This window comes from Sylvia atricapilla, chromosome 18 (genome assembly GCF_009819655.1).
Source record: "Sylvia atricapilla isolate bSylAtr1 chromosome 18, bSylAtr1.pri, whole genome shotgun sequence".
Lineage (NCBI taxonomy): Eukaryota > Metazoa > Chordata > Aves > Passeriformes > Sylviidae > Sylvia > Sylvia atricapilla.
Genome location: NC_089157.1, coordinates 3,202,372 through 3,212,646, shown reverse-complemented (window position 1 = coordinate 3,212,646; position 10,275 = coordinate 3,202,372). Strand labels below are relative to the sequence as shown.

General features: G+C 51.1%; 2 protein-coding genes across 10 annotated transcripts; one reads left to right on the top strand and one right to left on the bottom strand.

Annotated features, from left to right (window-relative positions):
* The first annotated feature begins 3,570 nt into the window (after window positions 1–3,570).
* On the top strand, window positions 3,571–7,935 carry SRSF2 (serine and arginine rich splicing factor 2). Of its 8 annotated transcripts, none has more exons than XR_010744999.1 (5): window positions 3,571–3,886; window positions 4,022–4,430; window positions 4,955–5,265; window positions 5,609–5,712; window positions 6,370–7,935. XR_010744999.1 is itself a non-coding variant. In XM_066332069.1 (4 exons), exons 2-3 carry the CDS (start codon window positions 4,069–4,071, stop codon window positions 5,256–5,258), a joined length of 666 nt encoding a protein of 221 aa, XP_066188166.1. In that variant the 5' UTR covers window positions 3,571–3,886; window positions 4,022–4,068; the 3' UTR covers window positions 5,259–5,265; window positions 5,609–7,935. The 8 variants fall into 8 exon arrangements, 3 of the variants coding, with proteins under 3 accessions (XP_066188166.1, XP_066188165.1, XP_066188167.1); XR_010745001.1 differs by having other exon boundaries at window positions 3,573–3,886; window positions 4,955–5,712; window positions 6,370–6,479; window positions 6,995–7,935; XR_010745002.1 differs by lacking the exon at window positions 5,609–5,712 and having other exon boundaries at window positions 3,576–3,886; window positions 6,370–6,479; window positions 6,995–7,935.
* A 299-nt stretch (window positions 7,936–8,234) lies between these two features.
* METTL23 (methyltransferase 23, arginine) lies at window positions 8,235–10,237 on the bottom strand. 2 transcript variants are annotated; one of them, XM_066332066.1, is made up of 5 exons: window positions 9,753–10,237; window positions 9,568–9,672; window positions 9,242–9,479; window positions 8,853–9,009; window positions 8,235–8,566 (listed from the first exon to the last, which is right to left on the bottom strand). In XM_066332066.1, exons 1-5 carry the CDS (start codon window positions 9,831–9,833, stop codon window positions 8,365–8,367), a joined length of 783 nt encoding a protein of 260 aa, XP_066188163.1. In that variant the 5' UTR covers window positions 9,834–10,237; the 3' UTR covers window positions 8,235–8,364. The 2 variants fall into 2 exon arrangements, with proteins under 2 accessions (XP_066188163.1, XP_066188164.1); XM_066332067.1 differs by having other exon boundaries at window positions 8,853–8,937.
* Window positions 10,238–10,275: the final 38 nt, after the last annotated feature.

Here is a 10,275-nt window from a genome sequence, read left to right as displayed (position 1 = left end):
TTTACCTCTGCTGTCTACAGTAAAGGGTTTAAAGAAACAGAGGTCTCAAAGGGAGAAAAGGCTATTAGCCCAAGAGTTGGAAGGGCTCATTGAGAGAGTTTAAACTAAATTTTAAGTGGGATAAGGTTTGCTTGACGAATGTGATCACCTTCTATGATGAAACAACTGCAAGAATGGATGAGGAGAGGGCAGTGGTTATTGTCCATCTGGACTCCAGCAAGGTTTTCCACACTGTGTTTCACAACACCCACCTGGGGAAACTCAGGATGTGCAGGTGGGACGAGTGGGCAGTGAGGTGACTGAGAACTGGCTGAATGGAAAATCCCAGTCATAATCAGTGGCACTGGGTCTGTTTGGAGGCCTCTCACTGGTGTCCCCCAGGGCTGTTTAACGCCCTCATCAATGACTTGGATGAGGGGTCGATGCCTCCTCAGCAAGTTCACTGATGGCACAAAGCTGGCAGGGGAGGCCGATAGCCCAGAGTGCTGTGAGCCCTTCAGAGGGACCTGGACAGGCTGGGGAGAGGGGCAGAGAGGAACTGCCTGAAGTTCAGCAAAGGCAAGCGCAGGGTCCTTCACTGCAGAGGAACAGCCCCAGGCACCAGCACAGGCTGGGACTGACCGGCTGGAAAAGCAGCTCCGTGGGGAAGGAGCTGGGGTCCTGGTGGACAATGAGCTGTCCGTGACCAGCACTGTGCCCGAGGGGACAAGATGGGCACTGGTGTCCCAGGGCGCTTTGGGAAGAGCATTTCCAGCAGTCAGGAGTGATGCTGCCCCTCTGCTCAGCCCTGGCGAGGCCTCCCCTGGAGCAGGGTCCAGTTCTGGGCTCCTCGGGATGGGAGAGACACGGGGCTCCTGGAGCGGGTCCCGTGGAGGGACACAAACAGAATCAGGGGACGGCACCATCTCTGTCCTGGGGAAAGGCTGGGGGTGCTGGGGCTGAGAGGGGCCCTCTTCCCTTTCTGTCCCTGTCTGCAGGGAAGGGGCAGAGCAGGGCCCAGGCTCTGCTCCAGAGGGCCCAGCAATGGCACCAGAGGCCACGGACACAAAGTGATGCCCAAGAAATTCCACCTGGACATGAGGCAGAACTTCTCCCCTGCCCAGTGACCAAGTCCTGAACAGATTGTCCAGAGAGGGTGCGGAGTCTCCCTCACTGGAGATGTTCCAGAGCCATCTGGACACAATTATGTTCCATGTGCTCTCTAGGATGACCCTGCTAGAGCAGGGATGTGGGACCAGATAACCCCACTGTGGTCCTTTCCAACCCGACCCACCCTATAGTTCTGTGAAATAAAATCCGCACTCCAGCTATAATTACATATATTCAATACATGTATTACGTGGTTTTTTGTTGCCTCAAGTTTGCCTGCATTTCACTGTTTGCATTTTGTACTCTCGCAGCCTCAAGTAAACTATGTATATATTGAGAATTTATCTCTTTACTCACATATTTCTCCTCTGGGACGAGAAAGATGATTGATGGTGATGTTCACCAACGAGGTCGGAGAGGTAGCTACCTGTGTAAGCCAATCTTTGGCCTGCTTGTAAAACTGTATATATAGAGTCAGAGAAAACAAAGTAGAGAGCTTTCCTGCTGACCTTTCTGCTGCCTGCTTGTTCTTTCGTGTCCCTAACAGCGACATTTTTTTAATTCCCAAACTGTGGGATTCTTTTAATCTCGAAACAGCAAGTAATTTTCACTTGTGAAGGAAAGTCAGTGTGATTATTCAGTGGCTGCTTTACAAAGACGCAATTAAAATATCAAGGTGAGGAGTCTTAACACAAGAAAAGCTCTCTTCTTACTTTTTAATATTATTAATTTGTCGTAGGAGAATTTTAAGATCCTCTAGGAATAGTGTCCCATTTACATTTTTTCTCCCTTGTGCCAGTATGAGCTCCCACCCTGCTGCACAGCAGACTGGGCTGATGGGCCGGAACAACTCCTTTGGCAACAGCAGCAACGTCTTGAAGTGACTGAAACCAGGAAAAAGGGGAATAGGAAACTTTCTCTGTCATTTTAGGGAAATCATTGTACAGATAAACTTCAAATTTCTCCTTTGAAAAAGGGTTTCAGCAGATGAAACACTGAGTTTTTTTAATCAAAATTCTGCGGTGAAGAAATGGAATGAACATGAAGCAATACAAAATGTCAAACCAATACCAGCTTATTTGATTTATGAAGTCATTTGTAGCAGGAAACAAACTGTTGCTTCTAGATTTGTATCCATGCTTATTTTTATACATCTTCAGCGAAAAAAAGAAAAAAAAAAAAAGAAAAAAAAAGAAAAAAAAAAGAAAAAAAGTTAAACACAATTATAGTAAAACTAAGAATTCAGATTCTAATACTGAAATAATTTTTCATATCTATACTCCCATTGGATTAAACAGATCAGTAGAAAATAGTCCAATTTCTATTCTCTTTTAAACACAGTGTTACGGAACAGCTGCGTAGAAACTTTTAACATTGTTTTGAGATGAGAACTAGGTATTACAGTTCACGAGTTTGGGCATTTATTAGTGCCTGAGGTAACAGAGCAGCAACTTTTGGGGTGGGGGAAAAGCTTTCAGAGAATTCCCTGGGACTCTGAGAAGTCGCTTGTCACCCTTACACAAGAGCTCAGCAAATCTTCTCCCACGTTCCTGCCGCAGCACGAACTCGCACAGGGGGCCGCTGTGAGGATGATTTTAATATTTTCTTGCTCAGCTCTCCCAGGCACCGAGGAGGCGGCGGGGACCCACCGTGGCACACGCAGAGCTGGCGGGGCCGAGGCGGCTTCCCCGGGCACGGCTGCCCGCAGGGATGGAGGAGAGCCCGCTCCGGGCTGCCCGGCCCCTCACAGCCGCCACAGGCTCACAGCGGAGCGCGGGCAGGAAAGGCGCCGAGGTCCCCCCGCAGCTGCTCCGGGAGAAGCGGTCTCACAGAATCCGGGCCGAGCGCCGCTGCCCTCACAGACCCGCGCCCCTCACAGACCCGTTCCCCTCACAGACCCGCTCCCCTCACAGACCCGCTCCCCTCACAGACCCGCTCCCCTCACAGACCCGCTCCCCTCACAGACCCGCTGCCCTCACAGACCCGCTCCCCTCACAGACCCGCGCCCCTCACAGACCCGCGCCCCTCACAGACCCGCGCCCCTCACAGACCCGCTCCCCTCACAGACCCGCTGCCCTCACAGACCCGCTCCCCTCACAGACCCGCTCCCCTCACAGACCCGCTCCCCTCACAGACCCGCTGCCCTCACAGACCCGCTCCCCTCACAGACCCGCGCCCCTCACAGACCCGCGCCCCTCACAGACCCGCGCCCCTCACAGACCCGCGCCCCTCACAGACCCGCTCCCCTCACGGCTCCCCCCGCCGCGTCCGCCATTTTAAACCGTGCCGCCCGCCCGCGCCACAAGCGACTCGCTTCACCATCGCTTTTTTTCTCCGCGGCGGGAGTTTGTCGCCCCTCGCCCTCTCCCCCACACATTGCTCTGCCCTCATTTCTTTTTTTTTTTTTTAATTGTTATTGCTAATGCTTGAGGGTTTTTTTACAGTTTTCAACACACATTGTTCAAAAATTTCCCCGCCTCCACCGAGCTCTTCCGGGTCACGGCGGCGACGTTTTAACAGCCACTTTCCAACCGGAGGGCGAATCGTTAATTTAGAGGAGGATTCCCCGCACTTCCTCCGGCACCACCTCGGGGGAAAGTAGGAAAAGGGGACCGGGGGTCGTTCCCGCGGCGCCGCGGGCGGGGCGGTGCCGCATTCCCTTCCGGGGCGCCGGCGGCCATTTTGTGGCGTTAAGCCGCGCGCGCGGGCGGTTCCCCCTCATTTCCTCGTCGCGGCGGGACGGGGCGGCTGCTCCTGGCGCTTCGCTCCGGCCTCGGGCCGCCCCTCGGACCCTGAGGTGGGTGCTGCTCCCTGCGGACTCCGCGGCTTTCCCCTATCCGCCGTACCTCTCCTCCGTTTTGGACTTGCCCTGCGGTGTGAGGCGCGTCGCCCTCAGGGCCGCGCCGGCCGCTGACTCCCTTCAACCCCTCAGGTTTATTCTCTTCGGCCGCCGCCGCCCCTCAGGGGCTCCTGCTCACCATGAGCTACGGCCGCCCGCCGCCCGATGTGGAGGGCATGACGTCCCTCAAGGTGGACAACCTGACCTACCGCACCTCCCCGGACACTCTCCGGAGGGTCTTTGAGAAGTACGGCCGCGTGGGCGACGTCTACATCCCCCGGGACCGCTACACTAAGGAGAGCCGCGGCTTCGCCTTCGTGCGCTTCCACGACAAGCGGGACGCGGAGGACGCGATGGACGCGATGGACGGGGCGGTGCTGGACGGCCGGGAGCTCCGCGTGCAGATGGCCCGCTACGGCCGCCCGCCCGACTCGCACCACAGCCGCCGCGGGCCGCCGCCCCGCCGCTACAGCAGCAGCGGCTACGGCCGCCGCAGCCGCAGGTGAGCGCCGCGGAGCCGGCACCGGAGTTTGGGCAGTAAATGAGATGAACCTGAGCTGCGCGCCTGTGCAGTGGGACCCGTTTGTTTTCATGCTGGTTGCCTAGAGAGGTAGTGAGGTGTTTGTCGCTGAACAGAATTGAGCCATGTGCTCTAGGCCTACCCGGCTTAAGCAAGGAGGTTGGACGGGATGACGGACTGTTGCCCCTTCCAACCGGACCGGTTCTGGCATTCTGTGGTTTTTTCCCAGTGAGTTTCGCGGCGGGGCTGGGAAGAGGAAGGGGGGTCTGCTAGAGGTTTACTTGCAAAGGCACGTGCGTTCTCTCGGAGTTGGAAGGGTTTCGCCCTATAGTAGATTTAGCCCCCGGCCACTCACTCTGAACAATGGCGCCCTCGTAACGCTCCTTCTCTGGCCCACGTGCGTCCTGTTCCGCCTTCCCTGTCCCGCAGCACTCGCTCCAGTCCATGCGTCACCCGTGAGCAACTTTTAACGCGCCATTTTTTTTTCCCTTCCTGGTGTGTTTTAGCCCTAGAAGACGCCGTCGCAGCCGGTCTAGAAGCAGGAGCCGCTCTAGGTCCCGCAGTCGGTCCCGCTACAGTCGATCCAAATCCCGGTCTCGCACACGCTCTCGGTCTCGCTCCACCTCCAAGTCCAGATCTGCCAGGAGATCCAAGTCAAAGTCCTCATCTGTCTCCAGATCCCGGTCCAGGTCAAGATCCCGGTCTAGATCTAGAAGCCCTCCCCCTGCCTCAAAGAGGGAATCCAACTCTAGATCCAGGTCTAAGAGCCCTCCCAAGTCTCCGGAAGAAGAAGGAGCTGTATCTTCCTAGGAACATGGTAATGTACCTCGGGATCAGCACAGGATGCATGTTAATTTATTAGAGCACTTAGGTGGGGTGTTGGGTAGTTCTTGGAGCATTAATAGCCTGAACCAAGTGGGGCACATTGTTAGTTGTTGGTTTTGGTTTTTTTTTTCTTGAGCAGTGGTTTTTTGGTTATTGATTTAGGGAAATAATTACTGAAGGGTTTTCTACGGAGAATTTTTTTTTTAAACAGAGAAAATGTTTTATTGCAAGATTAATGCCTTGGTTTTAATAAAATATTGTATGAGACGCAACCTATGATGAAAATGACTATTTCTTACTGTATTTATCCAACATCTGCATTTTCCCCTTTAAAGCTGCGGTCTCCTGTTTGCTAAAAGAATATTGGCCAGTATTGCAGATTTTAACTGATTTGGCTGATCCTCCAGGGACCAGTTTCTGTGGGCGTGTGTTGGAGCAGGTTTGTCTTACACTGTTAAAGATACACTATCCTTTTAGAACGGAAGATCGGTTCAGTGGCCGTTGTACTGACTGGAGGTAATAACTGTCCTAGAAAAGGTGGCAAATTCCTTGCAAGGAGAAAACCACGGAAACTAGTTTTTCCTCAAGTGGACATCTTGAAGAGGCATCTAAGGATACACCGGGTGGGGAAAGGATAGTGTGTCTTTAACCCTTCAAACTGTTTGGTCCTATTTTTTTAAAAGGAAAGGGCCTGAGCTAGCTCTGGAGTTAGATAATTGTAGCAAAATTAGTCACATTTTCGGTTTTGAATGCTAATTAGAGCTTAGTTAAGTCTGTATGAAAAAGTATTAGTTTTGTAACTTTATAGAGCTCTGAATAATTGAGTGGTGAACAGGCTGAATTGAAGTTAATGGTGGCTTGATCTACAGCCTGGTGCTTATTCTCCTTTGTAACTAAATATTTTGACCGAACTTTACATTTGGCCTCTGAAGTAAAGCAACACACACGGGGGGGAGGTGGAACACTGTGGAAATTCCTAAAACTTAATTAAATAGGCGAAGCCAGTTGAAACACAACTAGAAGTATCACTGAAGTCATCCACACCCAAAATAGACAAGGTAGAAACCTGGCTGAACTTTTCTCTCTTCAAACCTAGATGCTTCAGCTAAATGAGAACCCAGATAAAGGACGCCTTTGGGGGGAAAAGATCGCTTGAGTCTTCAGCCCGTTGGAGAGACCCTGGCCGTGCAACCAGCTGTTGAAAAGGTTATTTTGTAACATTTTGTCTAACTTTTTACTTGTTTAAGTTGCGCCTCAAGTGGCAGATTTTACATTTTATGTGCCATTTTGTTGCTGTTATTCAAATTTCTTGTAATTTAGTGAAGTGAACGACTACCGATTTCATTATTGGCTTGGATATTTGAGGTAAAACTTCATTTTTGTTTATATAGTGCTGACTTCTATTGGAAATTAAAATCGATGGTAACTTGCTGCCTCCAGTTTCATACTGAAGAATCATGCAGCCATTATATGCTGATAGCTAACTGTCAAAAAGTTCTCTCAATTTTATCTCAATTCCTTAAATAAGATTCCACAAAACTTCAACTTGAAACTTACTGTAAATGCTTTTTTTTTTTTTGAAAAGAAAGAATAACTGACTTAAAATAGCATCTTCAAATTTCAAATTGGTAGAAATCTTTTCAGGTGACAGTTGATATTTGCAAGGATTGTTTTATCAGACTCAATTCTAATCTCTTCTCTTATGTATTTTTGTGCACTAGGCGCAGTTGTGTAGCAGTTGAGTAATGCTGGTTAGCTGTTAAGGTGGCGTGTTGCAGTGCAGAGTGCTTGGCTGTTTCCTGTTGTCTCCTGATTGCTCCTGTGTAACGATGCCTTGTCGTGCAGAAACAAATGGCTGTCCAGTTAATTAAAATGCCTGACAACTGCACTTCCAGTCACCCGGGCCTTGCGTAAAAAAAATGGAGCATACAGTGAGCACATCTAGCTGATGATATACACACCTTATTTTTTCCAGAATGGTAAAACTTACCAACCTGCATATATGAACTTACATATGAGAATTGTAATGTTAAGCAAAGAAATGGTTCATTCCTTTGTAAGTACTGATTGGTGTATCTTTTGCTTAAGACATTCTGTACTATACCCACTGTCTCTGTAGTTCATATTAAACATTTTTTTCTGTGTTAACTTTTCTCAACTTAATGTCTTGGGTCAGCTTATTTTTAGCTTGAAAAGATTTCTGCAATTATACTGTCAATGTTTAACTTCTGTATAGTAACTGAATGCATTCTACTGCTTATAAATTTTATCCACTGGGGTTGCTTTTAAATTACTGTGGGCAAACTTTAATTAGTACTGTTACTAACCCAATGTTGTGTGGCAAGTGGTAACACACCAGGCCACAAACACAGAACCAGCCAGGGCCTGGGATGGTGTTGTGGGAGGTCCAAACTGAGCAGTACTAATAATTGCATTGCTGTGTGCTTGTCCTGGCTCACCAGGCTGCTGCTTGACAGGGGCTGATATTTACAGTGATGATTTCTCTTGATTTGGTACCAAATGACTTGTAACTTCAAACATCCTGTGTCAAGGGTTATTGTAATGCCTTGTTTATCTTATGCATGTATGTTAAATGGGAATGGAAACATCTGAACACTTGGCAGTATGGCTTTGTTGAGGATTAAAAGTACTTTTCTACAAACTGAGGAGTTTGTATGTTTCAGGTTAGCACAGTCTCCATACACTTATGTGTACCAATAGGCTGGCTTTTGTATGTGGTTCTTTGGGAAGGATTCTCAGTCCTGGGAAAGGGATCTTATGGGGTTGGTTTTTTATTTCAAGTGTGCAGTTACCTTTTCATAGCTGAAGTTGTGGATTTAGGTTGGATCTTGTGGATTTCCAGGTTAAACTCTGTTGTGTAGTGGCTCACATGATGGATTTGAGGCTCTGAACTATTTCACGGACTTGGGGGAGGAACACAAATTTCTCAAAAGCCATAGCTGGAAAACCAAACAGCTTTTTATTTTTACAATGCATGTTTTAAAAATTGCTGCTTCCCCAAAATATCCATGAGGTTTGATGTAACCAGGACTGTTCTCTGCAGCTCTGTGCTGCAGTGAACAGCTGAGTATCACCTTGTACTGCAATATAAAGTGGAATAAACTGAAGTGCCCTCTGACTGTGCTAGTGAGATGATCATCATTTCGATTGTGTGTCTTCCTGGCAGAGAGGAGCTGGCCAAGTGCTCTTTGTCTGCACCAAAGGAATGCAAGGGAATGTGGATGCTCTTCAGGTTCCATTTGTAGAGCAGAGCCTCGACAGACCAGTCAGCACTGAGGGGAGGAAACCCACGGTTATCACTGCTACAGTAACTCAAGCAGGCTGTCACCAAACTAGTACAACACAGCTGGGTTTGAAACAGTCTGCTATTTAACAGCAAACTGATGGTTCTTGGATTATTTTCAAATTTTATTACTTCCAAGGTTTACTGGGCAAACAGCAGCTTGACTCACGATAAGAGCTTTTCTGAGTCAGAGTGGTGGTGCTACAGAGCAGTTAATGTTCATTTCACAGCTGAGACAGAAGCTAAGATTGGAGTTTGAAATATATAAAATTTACCTTCGGACTTGGTAAGTTGTCCAGAATTGAGCCTGTGGATTCTTCTCCAACAAAAAGAAAACTGTAGTTAAAATATCTTCGAAGTCTGTGTAGTTGAGGGAGATAAAGCAGTCTGGGTTAGTCTCTGGATTGCAGGTGTGGATAAATCTGCCTGGTTCTATGGAATGGTAATTACAAATCAATGCAAGCACAGTGTATCTGTATGAACATGAAGGGACTTATTTACTTTACCCTCAGCTGCATTTATGACAGCTCTAAACTAGAATTACCCCAGAGTAACAAGGTCAGTAGCACAGTGTCACCTGACCTATTAACACTCTTCCCAGCACTGCTTGAACACGAACTCCTTGCAGTCATAAACCAAAGATACCTTAAGAGCATTAACGTACCTTTGGGGTCAAAAAAGACATCTGAGCCTAAAATAATGTCTATGGGAGCAAGAGAGAGCAGCTCTGGCGACAGACGGCCCCAGGTGAGGCCAAGGACGGGCACGTGGGGCAGGCGGTTCATGAGGCAGCTGCTGCGGCACCTCTGCAGGCATTGGGGCAGCTCCTCGCTGTCCGACAGGATCACCTGGGCACCGCACTTGGCGGCCACCACGCCGGGGAGACTCACACCGGCCCCGATCTGAAACCACAGCGTGTTGGTGGAGAGCGCGGGCGGAGCCTGACCCGCGGGTCACGAGAGGCGGCGCCGGGCGGGGAGCGGGCGGTACCTCCAGCACTCGCTTGCCGGGCAGGCTCCGCCTGTGCGCCCACAGGTACTGGGCCAGGACCACGGCGCAGGGCCACACGTACATGCCGTACTGCGAGTCCAGCACCTGCAAGACACGGGGCGAGGCGCTGTGCCGGGGTCCCGGGAGGTTCCCTCTGTTCCCCGTGTCCCGGCTGTCCCCGGTACCTCGGGCACGCGCACGGCCAGCGCCGCCGGACCCTCCTCGAACCGGTACCGCCGCGCGCGCTGCCGCCGCGGCTCCGCCATGGGCCAATTGCGGGCGGACACGGGTTGGCGCCGAGCCGCGCCGACCAATCGGCGCCTCCCCCCGGCTTGACGTCACGCGGAGCGCCGCCGCAGGCGCTGATGGCGATGAGCCGCTCGTCTAAGCCGCGGCCTCCCCCGGGGGCCGCGGTTAAACCGGGCCGCTCCCACCCGTGCCGCTGCCCCGGCGGGGCGGGGCGGGCGCCTCCGTGGGCCGCTTTCCGGAGAATGGAGGAAACCGAGTGACACGTGGTCGGCCTGCCTCTGTCAGGAGAGCAGCAAGCGCGGAGCGCGGACCCGCCGCGGGAAGGGCAGCGGCGGCGGTGGGTTCCCGAGGCGGCCGCGGGATTGCGCGGACAAGTGCGCCCGGCGCCCGCGCTGCCTCCGTGCCGCCCCCGCTGCCCTTCCTCAACATGGCGGCGCGGGGGCGCCTCTTCCCCAGTGT